The sequence below is a fragment of the Andrographis paniculata genome, unplaced genomic scaffold (assembly GCF_009805555.1).
Source record: "Andrographis paniculata isolate CXL003 unplaced genomic scaffold, ASM980555v1 Contig80END, whole genome shotgun sequence".
NCBI lineage: Eukaryota > Viridiplantae > Streptophyta > Magnoliopsida > Lamiales > Acanthaceae > Andrographis > Andrographis paniculata.
Genome location: NW_026137618.1, coordinates 4,395,642 through 4,415,750, shown reverse-complemented (window position 1 = coordinate 4,415,750; position 20,109 = coordinate 4,395,642). Strand labels below are relative to the sequence as shown.

Sequence of the window (20,109 nt, the reverse complement as noted above, 5' to 3'; positions counted from 1 at the left end):
TTCATAGCTAAAACCTTTTGGCTACAAAAATCATGTATATTTTGTTGCTAAAATTCTTTTGTTACGAATTTTCTTTTTATAGCAAAAAAGCTTCAGCGAGGGAATCATATTTTCGTAGTTATACCTCTTTTCTTAACTTTTAATGCAAAAAACTTATATTTTATTTAAAAAAGTCAACTTTTTTCGTGAAAGACCTTTACCAGCGTGGTATAGGCGACGAAACTCAATTCGTCACAAAAATATTTTGCTACGAATTCATTACCTTTTGCTACAAATTTTTTTATAGCTAAATTTCAATTTTTTTTTTTTTTTTTTTTTTTTTTGTGGTGAGAAAAAACAGAAAATAGAGGAGGACATGACGATAGGAATGGGCTGAACCCCGGATAGAGGAGACATGAAATTTCGATACAGAGGAAAAATGACACTCTCTAAGAAGGTAACATCACAAGAATGTACAATTATTTAGAGATCAGTTCCTAAAGCCTATAGTCATTACTCTCTAAGAAGCCTATAGTTCCTAAAACACAGATGAGCATAAGGTTCCAGCTTGTAATGTTCACATAACCAAATATATGTAATAGGCTATAATCAAGTGGTTGATCATATAGACGTTCATAAATTATAACATCATGGAGAATAGATGATGGAAGACAATTTATGATATAAACCACAGTAAGATAGCTTTCTCCTAGAATTTATCAGGACAGGAAGTTGGTAGAAGGAAGACAAACATGGTATCTAGAATATGACTATGCTTACACTTAGCCCATTTATTTTGTTGAGAGGTATGAAAAGAACCATGAATCCTTGTAACCTCAGCAAAAGTTATAATAATAATAATAATAACTTAACAAAATAGAATCCATATACTCAAGTTTGTTATTAGTAAGGAGGATCTGTACGGAATATGAGAATGAAAACTAATCACATGGACATATTAAATGTATACTTTAGATGATTTCAAACATTGTTTAAAAAAATATATTCATGTAAACTGTGAATAATCATCTGAAATTATGATATAATAACGAGACCCACCCACAAGAAAATTTGGCAATGCATACTTACTGATAAAAAGAATATATAAATGATATGATTGACAAAAAATAAAAAGATAACCAAAGAAACTCAATTTATGATTCTTACTTATAGCCTTATCAAACTCTAATCACAATTAAACAGAGGAACAAGATATTACTCAAACCTAGAATAAATCAAATTATAACAAATTTAGACAGTTTTATGTTTTCAAAGATACGAGGGAAAATAGGAAAATAATCTTCAGGAAGATCATTCAAATTCAGAGGTTCTTGAAGGAAATTTGCATTGTGGATAATGTTGATGAAGGATGGAGTTGGCCAAATTAATTCAACACATGATTTGTACCTAGATTGACACGCCTGACCGTGTATAATTGATAACCAATATAATTTTCTTACCCACATAGTTCAATAGAACAATTGGATTAAGAATATGTATAAAAAAAAAGAGAAGGAAGAAAAAAGGATAGTGCAGAGAATGTGAATTAATATGGATGATAATCAACCACGAGAATAAGTCTCGGACCTGAAATCAAACCATAGATTAAAACACAAACAATAGACTAAATTATACTGTAAAGGATTGGAAGCCACGAGCCAATGAAATCACTCCAAAGACCCGATTTGACATATATGGGAGGAAATCACATCCTAACACTAGACAAATATTGAGAGGGAACAATAAATAAATTTTATTCAAGATTCACTCTCCCTATTACAATAGACAAAGACTTTATATAGAGATCCTTAAGAAAAATAAAAGACAAAAAACAAATAACAAGGAAAGTTATAGATATGAAATTATACTATATGGAAATTTATAATAAAATATAATATATAATTAGGTAACTTTGAGATTATTTCATAATTATTTGTTGTCTTAGTCTTGAAGTCCCGACTCTTGTGATCCTGGCCTCGGGATGACTCAGTTAGGTGACCTTTGAGTCGGATAAAAAAGAAAATGTCTAGCACATCCATCTTCAATAATCATTTTTCTGAGCTTGGACGGCCGCGTCATTCCCCTCTTTTTGAAAAGTACTCTTGTTCTCCTAAACATGATATTCCACGACTCTACGGTTCACAAGAAGACTCAATTTTCCCAAAGACAATAACAAGAAAAATCTGAAACAAAGTAGACAAGGAAAATATTATAGAGAACGAAACAATTAACGAATACCAAACATTGATTTTTTTTTTCTTTTTTTCTTTCGGATTTTTTTTTGCCTCTTTTTTCGACTTTTTTTTACGTTTTCTTTTTTCTTTTCTTTTTTTTTCAAATAGAACCATGATATCAATCAAGAGATTGCATCAACTAGCTCTGATACCAGATGACACGGCCTGACCGTGTATAATTATAACCAATATAATTTTCTTACCCACAAAGTTTAATAGAACAATTGGATTAAGAATATGTATAAAAGAAAAGAGAAGGAATAAGAAAGGATAGTGCAGAAAATGTGAATTAATATGGATGATAACCAACCACGAGAATAAGTCTCAAACCTGAAATCAAACCATAGATTAAAAAAAACACAGACAATAGGCTAAATCTCACTGCAAAGGATTGGAAGCCACGAACCGATGAAATCACTCCAAAGACTCGATTTGACATATCTAAGTGGGAGGAAATCACATACTAGCACTAGACAAATATTGAGACGGAACAATAGAGAAATTTCATTCAAAATTCACTCTTCCTATTACAATGATAGACAAAGACCTTGGAGATCCTTGAGGAAAATAAAAGGAAACAAATAAAAGGTAAGTCTAACTATAAGGAAACAAATAATAACGAAAGTTCTAGATATGAAATAATACTATATGAAAACTTATAATAAAAGGTAATATATAATTAGGTAACTTTGAGATTCTTCTATAATTATTTGTTGTCTTAGTCTTGAAGTCCCGACTCTTGTGATCCTGGCCTCGGGATGACTCGGTTGGGTGACCTTTGAGTCGGATAAAAAGGAATTGTAATGTCTAGCACATCCATCTTCAATAATCGTGTTTCTGAGCTTGGACGGCCGCGTCAAAGATACATCATAAAAAGTAAGAGTTTGGAAACAAATACGACTAGTGTCTGTAAGATCTATTCTTCGACTAAAATAATTTGACAATACAATATATTTTGAATCCAACCCTTTCAAAATTTAAGCAACTATTTAATAGTACTAAGTTATTCTAAATATTTCTATATGCCAAACAATAAATTTAAAATCCTAAAGTATTTCAAAACCAAGATAGTTCAAATTCTACCTTCAAATCTGAATCCATCTAACCTTATAGATTGTTGTAACGGATTAAGATTAATAATCGAATAACAAACAAAATTTAAAGAAGATACATATTTACGTGGTTCACTAACAACATATTGGCTACGTCCATTGGCAGAAATAGAGAATATATTTATTGAGGACGGCTACGTTACAGATTACATATTTCATATCTCTAAGTCTATTAAGAGAATACATCAGACGAGCTCAGCTCAATAACATCAGACGGGCTTAGCCCGTGAAAACTCAATGAAGTGGCAAACTAGATTCAAAATATATCAACATAGATACATAAAGCACAACTAATAATCACTCAAGAAAAGGCAAACACAAGCTGAAATAAGCTTCAACAAGGATACATACTATGCACGCGGGCACACATATATAAGCTAATTACCAACTAGACAATAAGTGCGAGTTATTCGAAACCACACTCACAGAGCGATATATATCGCAACAACAGCTCAGCGTGCAATGCCTGAAACAGTATAAAATAAACATGTTATATATATATATATATCACAACTGATAGTAATCAAAAGAAATTATTGATCAACATATATATATATATATATATATCCTCAGCCTCCTCTGCCCCAATACTCATGATGTATACATACATTATAAGTTTATGCATACCTATACATACAAAAAATTTGTATATATAGATATACAGTATTGGGGAAGGAGGCTCAGGATCTTCTGCAGGTGAAAACAGTCTTTCTTACTATATTTTGGAGATTATAGGCCGTAACCAGCAATTCTAACGACCAGCCCATCATTGCCGAGGCTCTCCTGCTCCTCTAATATGTTCCGAGCCGAAACAATGGCTGACTTGGAGCAATGCCACACCCCTAAAAACCTTAGTGTCGCGATTTCTCCAATGTCGAGAGGTATTTCATTCAACTCTGTTAACCGATAAAGCTCAAGTAGTTTGAGGCGCGGGAAATGAGTGCTGTTGGCATTCCAGTTTTTTATATTAACCAGTTCCATGTACAAGGTGTCCAAGCTGATAAATTCCCCCTCGACAGGATTCCACTCGGCGCCATGGAAGTAACAATTTTTCAACTTCAGAACTTCGAGATTTGGTAATGAACCGATCGCGCTAACATCATCCCAAAATCCGCAGCGATATAAAGACAACTTTGTAAGGGAATGCGGGAAGGATACACTCTTATACAGAGTATTTATATTCTTCATTGCTCCTTTGAAAGAGCATTTGAATGATTCGAGCTTCTGTAAACGACCAAGATTATGGAGACTGTACTGAGATGATGACTCCACATTTTGAGCATTGTAAGTGACAATCATTTTCTTTAGATCGCGGATTTTCTTCACAACACCTTCGTCGAATTTGAAGTCCACCAATCCCTTTAGCGTTCTCAAGTTTTTGAGGACTATACAACAATGTTGTTTCTGTTCTTCGCGGTGCAGATGTATTGGGGGAGAAATTTTGGCAATCTGTACATGATGAAGCTGAGGGAAATTCCAAATTACGGATGGCGCATTTATTTTATTACAAGAACTCTTAAAAATAAGAATTTTTAGATTCCTCATTTGATGCATAACATAAGCCAATCCTCCATTGATACCTTGATCAGCTATACAATCAAGGTAACGTAAATTGACAAGAGCTAACAAAATATCCCAGGGAGATGTATGCTTTCTCGTATATTTCATGTATTCGTCATCGATCACAAAGATTGTTCTCAACAATCCAAACATATGGGATCTCAAAATTGTTGACAAATCCACCTTCTTTCTTAGCTTGAGCGAAAGCTCGAATTGTTCACTATGCACGGACACAAAAGCATCGGATCTAAAAATCTTCGACAATACCTTATAGTTTCTTACAATGAGAGAGCGGGGACGTGATGTAGATAGCAAGGACTTGATATTCCGAGGATATTTTTTCTTGTTTACTCTAAGAGCAATACGACGCTGACGCTTCATGTTCGATGGAATGTTGTCAGAGCGATTTGCTGTTACAACACAAAGGAAGCTCTCCTTTTGAGCTTCCCGCAAGCTGAGTTCCCTCAAGACATCATGGATTGCGCACAACTTTAAGTTCCCAGTCGATCCCCATTCGCGAAGTATAATAAGATTCCTTTCGATAAGATCCAACAAGCAAAGCTCAGCTATTTCTTCTAGCATATAGCCATTACGTGGTTTCATAAATCCCTCTGCGATCCAAACATTTATGAGTTTAGACACACGAATTTCGTAGTCTTCTGGAAATACTCCCATGTAAAGAAAACACGGTTTGAGATGAACAGGCAAGTGGTTGTAGCTCAAAGAAAGTATTTTTGAGCAATGTTCGCTGTCATCTATATATGCGGCTGAGGTAGATTGTTCGGCAACATGCGCCCAATGTTCTATTGTTTGATCACCCTTTGCGAGGAGCCCTCCAACAACAACAATAGCTAGAGGAAGTCCTCGGCAATTTCGAGCAATCTTCTTTCCAACATCTAATAATTCAACCGGACAACTACTTTCGCCAAATACTTTTTGCCGAAGTAAATTCCAACTATTGTCCGCATCTAGATACTTCATCTCAACTCTACTAGTGCTTAGCTCTTCCGCAACATTAGAAAGCCTAGAAGTCACCAGAATTCGACTTCCATCACAACAATCCGGGAAGAATCGTTGTATACGATTCCAAATATCAATACTCCATATATCATCGAACACCATTAAATATCTTCTACCGAACAAACTCTTGTGCACTTTTTCTCCTAAACTTTCATCATCCCCTTGGGTTTTTAGAGTCGAAAGTACTTCTTTAAGAACTTCTTCGACATTATACTCTTGAGACACCGTAACCCACGCACGAACATCAAAATGTTCTACAATTATCTGATCATCGAAGATGTTTCTCGCAAGTGTAGTCTTACCTGCCCCGCCCATCCCAACTATAGGGACTACAGCCCGGGAAGGCTTCAAATCGAATGATGTAAGCATGACCATGACTCGAGCTCTTTCATCCTCAAATCCCACCATTTTGCTCGTCTCGTTGCGTGGAGCACTTGATGAAGCCGTAAACATGGTGCGATGCAGATCTTCGGCTTCGCCCTTCTGTCTGTTAGGAGCACTTGATGAACCACCATGCTCGGAACTCTCCTCTTCAATCTGCTTCATCTCATTCTTGATACAATCCATTTCTTGTGTTATTTTTTGCAGATCTTCGTATAAGATTGCCAATCCATTCTCTTCTTGAAAATTGTCGCTGGGAAGAACGCGATCCATCATGTAGGAGTCGATGGCATCTTCGGCTGCATAGGCTGCATCGACAATACGCTCCTCCAAATGCTCGGCTCCCTTACTCCCACTCTCGAGAAATTCCACCAAGAAATCAGCCCTTTCTTGGAGAGCCTCGATCAATCCTCCCTTTTCGATGGAGATCAGACGGCCACGGTGATTTCGCGGGGTCTGCTCCATAGCGATGGTGTTCATAAGAGAAACTAGAGCTGCATAAGCTGCCATATTTCAAAAGCTGTCTTCTTTGATCGATTCTATTATTGATGGGAGAATTATTTCTTGCAGAAGACTTGTTTAGCTGAGTTTATACTGAATTATTGGTGGGACAGAACACGAGAAATATAATTAAGGGCCATAGGAAGTCTTCGTAGAGTCATCCATGTATGTCCAAGAGAAGTTCCAGTATGCCACTAGTGGAATTTAAAGTGGAAACTGCTTTATCTAAATATCATTCACATCTTACCAAATCTACACATCATAAGCTAGTGTTTAAATATATTTTGGAAGTATTTTAATTCTTGAATTTTAAAAAAATGAGAATGGTTAGTAGGGATGACAATTGGCGTGGGTCCCACCCCGGCCTTTTTAATTATTTATATTTGCTGAATTATCTACTCCCTCCCTCCGTTTAGGAACAAGGGTGGCGTTTGCTATTTGGAAGTAGATTTTTGAATATTAGTATTATAATGGATTATAGTGAAAAGGACGAAAATACCGTGTAATATAAAAGTAATGACATTTGTGTGATATAGTGTAAGTTTGAACGATATTTATTATGTTAGTAAGTAGTACAATTATTAAATTAAGAAATGGTAACCTTGTTTTGGGACGGACAAAAATGGAAAATGTCAACCTTTCAATGAGACGGAGGGAGTATATATAAATATATTTTAGAAAAACAAAGAAGATTGGCACAAATTCGGCGGATTTTACAAATTTTGAAAAAAATATAATTTTTTTTTTATATGTTCTACAATTTTTATAAAATTTTGAAAAAATAATATTGTGTTTTATGTATATTTTCTTTTGTAAAAAAAAAAATTTATTTTAATTTTTACAATTCTATATCAACAAAATACTAAGTTTAAAATAAGGGTATAATAGTCATTTAAATGAATTGATAAAATAAAACCTAATTTTAGTAGATTAATTAAATAAATAGTATTATCATAAATGACTTTATTTGATTGGATGAAACAGAGGACACAAAAGAAATGAGAATAGAGGATTTGAACCCCTAGAGTTAATGGATTGGGTTTGGGTTAAAATTAATAGTATATGTTTTTTAATTATTTATATTCCCTGAATTATCTATATATAAATATATTTTAGAAAAACAAAGAAGATTGGCACGAATTCGACCGATTTTTGGGTGGGATTGATATGTTATGATGGAGCAAACTACTCCAAAATACCCTATTTAGTGGAGTTATATATACATATATATATATATATGTATGGTACTTATAAGATAACAATATTTCAACGTGGACTTGAGTTTGCACTCCTAACTTAAATTGAGGCGAGACAGGTTCTGGCCTGTGATTTTCTGGCGGGGCACTGCGAAGGCCTATAAAACCTATCCCGAATATGCCCCATTGTCATCCGTAATGGTTAGGGTATTGATTAGTCCTAATTATTACATGATAATAGTATACACATGACATAGTTTGGCATTAAAACAATACATGTCGTATGTACCATTAAGCATGTACTTCCAACTAATATTATATATCGTGATGTATTGTCTTGGTACGTGTAGTATTAGTATTTGTATTATATTAACATCTACTTTTGTGCTGAGATCAATTTTGATATTTAGTGTGTATATTTTTATGATATACTATTGGCACTATATTGGTCTGTCTTTTGAAAATAGTAAAAGATTGAATAATAAATTAATCTTTAATGTGATATAAATAAATATTATATAATATTTTATATATAAAAGATGTTTTTAATAAGATATTTTAATATAATAATTTAAATAAAAAATAAAAAATAGTGTCACAAGAGATTTGAAAACATCCCTAAGCATAGACTATTATTTCTTACTTCTCCACATTTTCCTATGTCCACCCATCGACAAGAAGGGTCATTCATTCATACCCATTTCTCGTTTATGAGCCGGAACCGTTTGTTAACAAATAAATTACCACAGAAATATAATTAATAAAATAAAATAAAAGTCGAACCCTATGAATATATTGGCTGGCTGAAGCTGGGGGAATGTGACGTGCAATACAAATCTAATTACAAAATGATGTCTACGAAATAACAATCAATACCAAGGCTGCAAGATTTTGCTTCATCAACGTGTTACGACTATTTTCTATTTTAGTATATAGACAAAACATTTAACCTGTGTGCACGTTGTTAGTGTAGCTCAAAAATAGCAAAAGAATTTTTATTGTTGCAGACAGTTGTAGTCATTTTGTTGATGTGTTTTTTCAACAATAAAAAGTAAAATCCGAAAATAAAGAAATATCTCCGAATTTGATAGATGAGTGCTAAGATTAGAGATCTCTAAACACCGTAGAATATATAGAATAAAATAAGAAAAATAAAATAAAAGACTGGAAAATAAAAGTGGTGATCCCAAAACAATTCTCTTGAATTTGATGTCAGTTGAAGATCCCTCCTCTGTAAATCCTTAAATAACCCCTTGAAGATACAGTTCGAACCGCTATCCGATCGGTTACCATAACCGCTGTTAACTCCCCCAAAAAATTCTCTTCTATCGACACGTATGAGAACCGTCCTACCACGTCCGACCTTTGAAAACCGCTCGCCAGTTGAAACTACCCTCCACTATCAGAGACTGTTTTTTTACCCGACCTGCAGGATAGCTACTTTTACTACCTGACCTTTGAACTTGGTCCGACTTCAATGTCCGACCTTCTTACACCCGACCTTTGGAATTTGTTCCGACTAGGTCCGACTTCACTATCCGAACTATTTAGTCCCGACCAGGTCCAATCTCATCATCCGTCCGACTTTCTTACACCCGACCCTTGGAATTTGTCCTGACTAGGTCCGACTTCAATATCCGAACTATTTGGTCCCAACCAGGTCCAATCTCATCATCCGTCCGACCTTTGGGATTAACCCGACTAGGTTTGACCTTAACATCTGACCCTAAGCTCATCCGACCCGGTTATTGCAGTCATACTTGGACTTTCAAAAAGCCCACTAGACGTTTCGAATAAATTTTAACCTAATCTTGGCAGGCCCATTCCCTAAAAACCTATCCAACATTTTTTTGTGCTCAACAACCGTCATTTTGTCTTATTCCATTTGAAACCCTGAAATGAATAGATTAATATGGTCAAACCGATGCCAAGTGTACAGAGAAAAACCCCATAATACTTTGGTGAAAAAGAAAAATTAATGACATTATTTTTTATGATTAACAATGTGGCTGTTTAATCACTCCGAAACAAAAAGTTGATCAGAAAATGTATTGAGAGTCCAATTTTCTAGATTAAGAAATTATCATTGTGCTCTCAAACTTATCCCACATCCTCCCCATGTTCTAAACAAGACTATATCATTCTAACTCGCCGAATGAGTTACTAGAGGAAAGAGTTATTGGAGATCCAATTGGAGATGATGACCGGCTGTTGAGTTGCATTACTCTCCGCTAGTTGAAAGTTGTTGGTGTTATTAAGGTTTAGCAACGACTAGTTACTTGTACAACATTTGCATAAAAGCTATGAAAGAGAAAATGAGTTGAAGGAGTTGCTTTGTTGTTGAGTCCAATAATTAGAATAGATTATAGTGATATTATTCCTAAAATAGTATCCCCAGATGCAGGTTAGTTATAATCGAACTGGGTCAACAAACTCTTATGTCATTTATTGCTTCGGTGCGCCTGTATTTATTTCATTAATATAGAGTTATGATTACTGTAAGTTTACCATGATGTAACTGTCTTATTTTTTAAAGTATGGGTCATTCCACTGTTATGCATTTATTCGGGGAGTTGGCCCTTTTTGTAGTTCGATTGAAGTTGTTCGAACCCATTTTCCAACAAGATATATGTTGTAATTGGCTTTGGTTGCTTTTCCATTTTCACAGGTTCATCAGATGATTAATTGACCCAATTTAATATGTTCTTGCTCTCAGCCTAAGTCGAGGACTTTAGAAAATTTTTGTGCTAGTGATTTGATTCATATATTGAACTGTTTCAAAAGAATTTTTTCACATGTTGAAGAATATACACTACAAAAAAATATCAATTTTGTAACGAGATTTTTTCGTTCTTAAATTCATTTTTTCCGTTACTAATGATATTAGAGACGGAATTAGAGATGAAATTACGTTAGCTACGTGAACTTTAGGAACGAAATTTCGTTACAAATATACTTTTTTTTTTGTAGTGATATCTCAAGGTTGGTGAGTTAATTTTGCAAAAATGGATGGTACTGCAAAAGGTAGACGAATAGTAGCGTAGCTAGCAGGGGACCCAAGGGTGTTGGTCCCTCTTAATTATTTTAATTTTTTATTTTTATTATATAGTATTGGTATAATTTTAAAAATTTAAGTAGTTGATCACCCCTATATATTTAATAACATTATTATTATTACACATATTCAATTAAAATATCCAAAAAAAAAAAAAAAGTTCAAACACCCAAGATATTCATTCATACATATTTGAAAAAGATAACAAGAAAAGCAAACTGAAATTTAGCCGTTTGTAATTTTTTTAAAATTTTAATCACATTATATTATTTTTAGATTTATATATTTCGTATATTTAAAAAAAATCCCCAGCCCAAGCAAAAAAGTTTCCCTAACTCGGCCAGTGTGGACGAGGACAAGGAACAAAAGCTTCCGAACAAGGATAGAAAAGTTAGTCTTTGGGCCTCCGTTCCGCTTCTCATGTCCATCTTTTTACTTCTGTCAGTCCCATTTATTTCGTTAACTTGTTTGTTTTTTTAAATAATTATACACTTTAATTTTATATTAAAAAATTTAATTTCTAATTTTTTAAATTTTTTATTTTTTTAAAGAATTATATTGATGATTTTCATTAAAAAAATTACTATTATATTACAATTTTTTTAAAAAAATAATTTATAAAAATATGATACTTCCTCTGTGCTAATACAAAAGGTTAAAGTATATAGTACTTTATTAGTTAATGAAAATTAAATCCCTGTGATTTTTTGAATTTTCTGAAAAACTCTGGTGGTTCTAAAATTTCAAAAACCCTACTCGTAGTTTCTAAAGTATTACAAGAAAAACCCTTCCATTAAGACTTAACGACAGTTGTATGTTATGAAATACGATTTTAGTTCATAAACTGATATCTTTATAGGAAGTTACTAAATACTCCTTTGGAAATGTACATTCTCTCATCCACCTTATTCATAGAGACTTTCGCTTATTCTTCTGCAAGTTTTTAGAAATGAATCTCTTGATTCAAATTTTTCTTCATTTTAAGTACGCTAAACACTCCAACAGGAAAATTGTGTTCTTAGAGCTACCAAAAATTGGGGGAAAATCAAACTTGGAATCGATAGCCAAATTTAGAAAACAATTAATCGAAATGTTCTCAGTTTGTTGTAGTAGACTAAAAGGACAAAATCATTGCCCCGTTTTTGTATTACAGTAATGAAGAAGAAGAATAGAAAAAGAATAAATCAAAGAAGATTGATGAGGGGGAAAGAAGAAGGATGAGGAGGAAAAAAGAAGAAATAAAAAAAAAATTGAAAAACAAAAGAAGATATAAGAGGAAGTACGAACCTAGTGCAGCTGGAGCGTGGGGAAAATTGCAAAAAATATCCCATATGTATACCCATTATCACTTTTGTCCTATATTTATGTCGTTGGCAAAATATATCCCATATATTTACAAAAATCGATACTTATGTCCTTTATCCGCGCGTGATAGTTTTTGCAATTATCTCTGCGAGCCTGTGGTGGCGGCTATGGAATATAGATGTCTAAATTGGACTAAAGTTGTATATTTTATAATAATAATATATTTATAAATTAAATTATTATAAAAAATAGAAAAGAAAAAAAAGAAATGAGAGAAAAAGAAATTAGAAGATAGAGAAAATAGATGTGACACATACAGTTCTTTTGGGATCATTATTTTTTTTTTAATATTTTTTTATGTCGATGATATGATTTTCATTACTGAGGATCAATTTTGTATATTTGATTTACTGACTACCTAGAATAATTTTTTGATATGAAGAGTCTTGATAACCTTCGGCGTTTTTTGGGTATTGAAATTTTTGATAATTCTAATGAATATTATGATATTGCTTTCTTGATCTGGTCTTACTAATTGCAAGAAAATACGAACACCACTTGACACTGGATGTCTCTTTACACCGATGGATGAGATTCCTCTTCGCTATCCTTATCTTTATCGTCATCTTGTGAGGAATTTAATTTATTTCACAATCACTTATCATGACATTGCCTACATCATCCACTTGGTTAGTTAGTTCATGACCTAACTTCACACCGATCACTACTTCATAGTTGTATATATTCTCTGTTATGTCTAGGGAATCCTATTACATGTATAATTGGGCAAGCAACCATATTGATTGTTGCTCAATAATTGATTCTCATTTTTTTCTTTGTGATTTTTGCCTTTTGGCGTAGCGAGAAGCAAACAATTGTTTCTCGTCATAACACTGATTTGGAATATTGTGCCTTTTTATGATACTTATGAGCTTTTATGGCTTCGTTGGCTACTTATCAGCATTTATGGTTTCGTTGGCTACTTGTTGGCCTTGGGGTACGTCTGTTCTCTCGTATGCTTTCCACTGCAAAAATAGAAATACTATCCAAATCCCATAAGGATGTTTTCACGAGCACACCAAATATATAAAAATTGATGGCCACCTTGTTCGTTGCTTCATCATCATGTTGGTAATGGAAACATCAGATTGTGTTCAGTCTCCTCCAATGATCAAACTGCAAATTCAAGTTCACATCATCCAGCTCACTTTTAGTCTTTCCGGCACAAATTCAAGTTGGATTCTATGACACCTATTTGAATTTGAGCCGGATATTGAAATATTTATTATATTTAAAATATTTAGTTTACTATTTAGATTTGATTTATATTATATAGTTTTATATCTAGTCTATATATAGGCCTCTAATTTTATTATTAATTAATAAGATTGTCGGAAGAAATTGAAAAAGGTGAATATGGAATAATATGAATTTGTTGGCAACAATAATTTATTTACACAACATTAAGCTAAATACATTTTTGATAAAATAAAACATCACATTAAATATTTATTTTTTTATTTTTATTTTTTAAGAACTTCAAATTAAACTTTCAAAACTTCTATATAAGAATATTAGTTATGTTTTCAAACATAAGGAGGGGGGAATCTAGAAAATAATCTTTTGAAAGATCGTTCAAATTTGGGGGTTCTTGGACAAAATTTGCATCTCGTATAATGTTGATGCGCGTTGGAGTTCGCCAAATTAATTCAATATAGGGATGGCGTGTTATAACATACTAAATGTTGTATTGTAAATATGATGTGATATATAAAAATATTTGTTGTTTACATATATATGATATATTCTGATCCGATGAAATCAGTACCATAATGATGTGACCGAATCAACATGGGATGCTTGTCCAATCATTTATATCAAGACACATCACAAGAAGTAGAGTTTGCAAACAAACAACACTAGTGTCTTTAAGATCTATTCTTCGATTAAATTAAATAATTTCAAACGACTCTTGAAATGTATGTCTTATACCCTTTCAACATTAAGTAACTCCTTAATAGTACTAAGTTATTCTAAGTATTTCTTAGTACCAAACAATAGATTCAAAATTCTTAAGTATTTCAAAACCAAGACAGTTCTAATTTCACCTTCAAATCTAAATCCATCGAACATTATAGATACATGAAGCCCAACCCGAAATTATTCAAGAAAAGGCAAACACAAGCCAACATAAGCTTCAACAAGGATACATACTACGCGCGCGCATATATATGAATAAGCTAATTACCAACTAGACAATAAGTGCGAGTTACTCGATACAACACTCAAGGAGCGATATATATCGCGACAATAGGTCCGCGCGCAATGACTGAAACAGTGTAAAATAAACATGGTATATAGCTAACAGATGATCACCAATCTTATATCTTGCCATCGAGCAATAATCAACGATGTGATAATCCATTCTCCCCCATTGTACGTGATCTCTAGCATTCGATCGCACTAGATCAGATTCATCTTGCACCAAATTCGCAAACAGGTTATTCTCAGAACAGAAAACAACAAGAGCAAAACTGATGGTAATTAAACAAAAATTATTAATCAACATATATAGGGAAAATTGCAAAAAATATACTCGAGGTATACCTAATTATTACTTTTTTCCTTTATTTATCTTGCTGGAAAATATATTATACATGTTTGCAAGAATCATTATTTCTGTCGTTTGGCCGCACGTGGGATAGCTGTTGTGTAGACATCACGTGCGGCCAAATGACATAAATGGCGCAAAAATGTAAAATATATTTTGTCAGCGATATAAATAAAAAACAAAAGTGATAATAAGGTATAAGTAGAGGATATTTTTTACAATTTTCTGTATCTCTCTAAATCTCAGCACCCTCTGCCCCAATACTCATGATGTATACATACATTATAAGCATATGCATACCTATACATACAAAAAAATGTATGTATACATATACAGTGTCGGTACAGGGGGCCGAGGATCTTCTGCCAGTGAAAAGTGTTTCTTACTCTATTTCGGAGATTATATGCCGAAACCAGTAATTTTAACAACCAGTGCATCGTTGCCGAGGCTCTCTTGCTCTTCTAATATGTTTCGAGCTGAAACAATGGCTGACTTGGAGCAATATTGCACCCCTAAAAACCTTAGTGTCGCGATTTCTCCAATATCGAGAGGTATTTCATTCAACTCTGTTAACCGAGAAAGATTAAGTACTTCGAGGCGTGGGAAATGGGAGCTGTCGGCATTCCAGTTTTTTAGATTAACTTGTTCCATGTACAAGGTGTCCAAGCTAATAAATTCCCCCTCGACAGGATTCCACTCGGCGCCATGGAAGTAACAGTTTTTCAACTTCAGCACTTCGAGTTTGGGTAATGAACCGATCGCGCTAACATCTTCCCAAAATCCGCAGCGATATAAAGACAACTTTGTAAGGGAATGTGGGAAGGATACAGTCTTGTACAGTGTATTTACACTCTTCATTGCTCCTTTGAAAGAGCATTCGAGTGATTCGAGCTTCTGTAAACGACCAAGATTATGGAGACTGTACTGAGATGTCGACTCCACATTGTGTGCACTGTAAGCGACAATCATTTTCTTTAGATCGCGGATTTTCTTCACAACCACTTCATCGAATTTGAAGTCTTTCAATCCCTTTAGTGTCCACAAGTTTTCAAGGACTATAAAACCATGTAGTTTCTGTTCATCATGCAGTGGTTCCGGGGGAGAGATTTTGTTGATATAAACATGATGAAGTTGAGATAAGTTCCAAATTTCGGATGGCGCAATTATTTTCTCCGGAAAACTCTTAACGATAAGAACTTGTAGATTCCTCATTCGATGCATAGAAGAAGCCAATGTTTCATTGAATCTTCTATCGGCTATACAATCAAGGTACCGTAGATTGACAAGACTAAACAAAATATCCGAGGGACTTTTGTGCTTGCTCAAATATTCCATGAATTCTTCATCTATCACAAAGATTGCTCTCAAGAATCCGAATAGATGAGTTTTCAAAATTCTTGACCAATCCACATTCATTCCCGACTTGAGCAAACGCTCGAATAATGCTGAACGTAAGGACTCAAAAGCATCGGATCTCAAAATCCTCCACAACACCTTATAGTTGTTTACAATGAGAGAGCGCGGACGTGATGTTGATAGCAAGGAATTGATATTCCGAGGATATTCTTTCTTGTTTACTCTAAGAGCAATACGACGATGAAGCTTCATGTCCGCTGGAATGTTGTCAGAGCGATTCGCTGTTATAACACAAAGAAAGTTCTCCTTTTGAGCTTCCCGCAAGCTGAGTTCCCTCAAGACATCATGGATCGCGCATGATTTTAAGTTCCCAGTCGATCCCCACTCGCGAAGTATAATAAGATTCCTTTCGATAAGATCCAACAAGCAAAGCTCAGCTATTTCTTCTAGCATAAAGCCTTTACGTGGTTTCAGAAATCCCTCGGCAATCCAAACATTTATGAGTTTAGACACACGAATCTCGTAGTCTTCTGGAAATGCCCCCATATAAAGAAAACACGGTTTGAGATGAACAGGCAAGTGGTTGTAGCTCAAAGAAAGTATTTTTGAGCAATGTTCGCCATCATCTATATATGCGGCAGAGGTAGATTGTTCGGCAACATGTGCCCAATGTTCTATTGTTTGATCACCCTTTGCGAGGAGCCCTCCAACAACAACAATCGCTAGAGGAAGTCCTCGGCAATTTCGAGCAATCTTCTTTCCAACATCTAATAATTCAACGGGACAACTACTTTCGCCAAATACTTTTTTCCGAAGTAAATTCCAACTATTGTCCGCATCAAGATACTTCATCTCAACTCTACAAGTGCTTAGCTCTTCCGCAACATTAGAAAGCCTAGACGTCACTAAAATTCGACTTCCATCACAACAATCCGGGAAGAACTGTTGTATACGATTCCAAATATCAATACTCCATATATCATCGAGCACTATTAAATATCTTCTACCGAACAAACTCTTGTGCACTTTTTCTCCTAAACTTTCACCATCCCCTTGGTTTGTTAGATTCGAAAGTACTCCTTTAAGAACTTCCTCGACATTATACTCTTGAGACACCGTAACCCACGCATGAACATCAAAATGTTCTACAATTATCTGATCATCGAAGATGTTTCTCGCAAGTGTAGTCTTACCTGCCCCGCCCATCCCAACTATAGGGACAACTGCCCGGGAAGGCTTCAAATCGAATGACGTAAGCATGACCATGACTCGAGCTCTTTCATCCTCAAATCCGACCATTTTGCTCGTCTCGTCGCGTGGAGCACTTGATGAAGCCGTAAACATGGTGCGATGCAGATCTTCGGCTTCGCCCTTCTGTCTGTTAGTAGCATTTGATGAACTACCATGCTCGGAACTCTTCTCTTTAATCTTCTTCACCTCATTTTTGATACAATCCATCTCTTGTGCTGCTTTTCGCAGATCTTCATATAAGATTGCCAGTCCATTCTCTTCTTGAAAATTGTCGCTGGTAAGAATTCGATCCATCATGTAGGAGTCGATGGCATCTTCAGCTGCATAGGCTGCATCGACAATTCGCTCGTCCAAATGCTCTGCTCCCTTCCTCCCACTCTCGAGAAATTTTACCAAGAAATCAGCCCTTTCTTGGAGAGCCTCGATCAGTCCTCCCTTTTCAATGGAGATCAGACGGCCGCGGTGATTTCGCGGGGTCTGCTCCATAGCGATGGTGTTCATAAGAGAAACTAGAGCTGCATACGCTGCCATTTTTCAAAAGCTTTCTTCTTTGATCGATTCTATTGTTGATGGGAGAATTATTTCTTGCAGAAGACTTGTTTGGCTGAGTTTATACTGAATTATTGGTGGGACAGGACACGAGAAATATAATTAAGGGGCCATAGGAAGTCTTCGTAGAGTCATCCATGTATGTCCAAAAGAAATTCCAACATGCCACTAGTGGAAATTAAAGTGGAAACTGCTCTACTTAAACACCATTCACATCTTACCAAATCTACACATCGTAAAAATGAGAATGGTTAGTTGGGGTGACAATTGGGGCGGGTATATTCCCAGATCCGCCACGGCCCAGTAGTTAATGGGTTGGATTCGGGTTAAAATTTTTAGCTAAAATTTATAATTATAAATAGAAATATTATATATTTTTATAATTATTTATATTTTCTTAAATATCTATATATAAATATATTTTAGAAAAACAAGGTGGATTTGCACCGACGTAGATTTTTGGGTAGGGTTGAACTGTTAGGACCGAACCAACTACTCCAGAATGTGGAGTTATATGTATATATATATATATATATATATTTATATGACACTTATAAGATGATAATATTTTTTATAATTTTTCAACGTGAAACTTGAGTTTGGACTCCAATTTAAATTGTGGCGGGCACGTTCTAACTTGTGATTTGCAGGCAAGACAGGTTTGGAGGCCTATAAAACCTATCCCAATCTGCCCCATTGTCATCCCTAATGGTTAAAGCACTGAATAGTTAAATGATAATATTGTTAGAGTTTTAACCTATTCTTGATATAACTTGTTTTGTGTGTTTAAATGTAATATATTACATAGGTGTAATGTAACTTTCTTCAAGAAAGTTTGGACTTGCTTTCGATATGCTTGTGAATGGATAGAGACACATGGCTTGTAACGTGTCAGGACAAACTAAAAATGAATGGTAGATTCGTGTGTACATTACCTTCATATATTCAAATGAGTTGAAAGGTTCAATCCTAGCTATACTTGATTTTTGAATATTTGAAATGTGTGATGTACTAAGATGAAAATTCAATCTTCGAGATATTTTCATTTATGCATGATTATATGGTGTATGAATGTATTATATGTGATTTAAGAATTACGATAAAAGGGGGAAGATTGTTGGAATTTTAGCGTATTCTTGGTATAACTTATGATGTGTTTATGTGTTTAAATATAATTTATTATATGGGTATAATGTGAAATGACAATGTAATAGAATGTATATAGGGGAAGACTTAAGTGTCCCATTGCTCGAATGAAGAGATCTTTTAGTCATAACCATGACTAAATTATCAATCAAGAATTGCAAAATTCCAGCATGACATAGGTCATTTAGTCATGACCACCACTAAATTACCTGTCCAATAAAAGGTTTTGAATAAAGATTATTATGTCTTTTTTGAAAGGGTCTCCGTATTTTTATAAATACAGAGATTAATCTGGATTGGAAAGTATAAGAAAATGAGATAAGACAATTCTTCTTCACAACACATTAAAACACATCATTGCATATTTACAATCATTCACCTTATTTCTTTTGTTTATCTATTTTCTTTATTTTATTGTCTGAAATCAATAATCAAATCTTTGTATTATCTCAATACAAATTTTGTGTAACTCTGAGGCAAATAAAGATCGAAATATTATATTCGAAAAGTGAACTCCATACTATACAAAGATCTGTCCATATATATTCATTGAAGATCTTGGTTTTTGTATCTAGTACCAACAAATAGTATATTGTATGATATTATATATATATAAAAGATGTTTTTAATAAGATATTTTAATATAATAATTTAAATAAAAAATAAAAAATAGACTATTATTTCTTACTTTCTCCGCATTTTCCTATGTCCACCCATCGACAAGAAGGGTCATTTATTCATACCCATTTCTCATTTATGAGCCTTAACCGTTCGTTAACAAATAAGTTAAGACAAAAATATAATTAATAAAATAAAATAAAAGTCGAACCCTATACATATTGGCTGGCTGAAG

General features: G+C 34.1%; 2 protein-coding genes across 3 annotated transcripts; both read right to left on the bottom strand.

Moving 5' to 3' along the window:
* Positions 1–2,686: 2,686 nt before the first annotated feature.
* Positions 2,687–6,906, bottom strand: LOC127240938 (putative late blight resistance protein homolog R1B-16). The gene is made up of 2 exons (XM_051259808.1): positions 4,042–6,906; positions 2,687–3,791 (listed from the first exon to the last, which is right to left on the bottom strand). Exon 1 carries the CDS (start codon positions 6,794–6,796, stop codon positions 4,055–4,057), a length of 2,742 nt encoding a protein of 913 aa, XP_051115765.1. The 5' UTR covers positions 6,797–6,906; the 3' UTR covers positions 2,687–3,791; positions 4,042–4,054.
* LOC127240939 (putative late blight resistance protein homolog R1B-8) lies at positions 3,842–18,164 on the bottom strand. Of its 2 annotated transcripts, none has more exons than XR_007836422.1 (2): positions 15,255–18,164; positions 3,842–3,952 (listed from the first exon to the last, which is right to left on the bottom strand). XR_007836422.1 is itself a non-coding variant. In XM_051259809.1 (2 exons), exon 1 carries the CDS (start codon positions 18,090–18,092, stop codon positions 15,354–15,356), a length of 2,739 nt encoding a protein of 912 aa, XP_051115766.1. In that variant the 5' UTR covers positions 18,093–18,164; the 3' UTR covers positions 14,414–14,821; positions 15,341–15,353. The 2 variants fall into 2 exon arrangements, 1 of the variants encoding a protein (XP_051115766.1); XM_051259809.1 differs by lacking the exon at positions 3,842–3,952 and adding an exon at positions 14,414–14,821 and having other exon boundaries at positions 15,341–18,164.
* Between the last annotated feature and the right edge of the window lie 1,945 nt (positions 18,165–20,109).

What these genes read in the sequence shown, in the direction of transcription:
- LOC127240939 (XM_051259809.1), bottom strand. Translation starts at nt 18,092, where the DNA reads ATGGCAGCGTATGCAGCTCTAGTTTCTCTTATGAACACCATCGCTATG.
- LOC127240938 (XM_051259808.1), bottom strand. Translation starts at nt 6,796, where the DNA reads ATGGCAGCTTATGCAGCTCTAGTTTCTCTTATGAACACCATCGCTATG.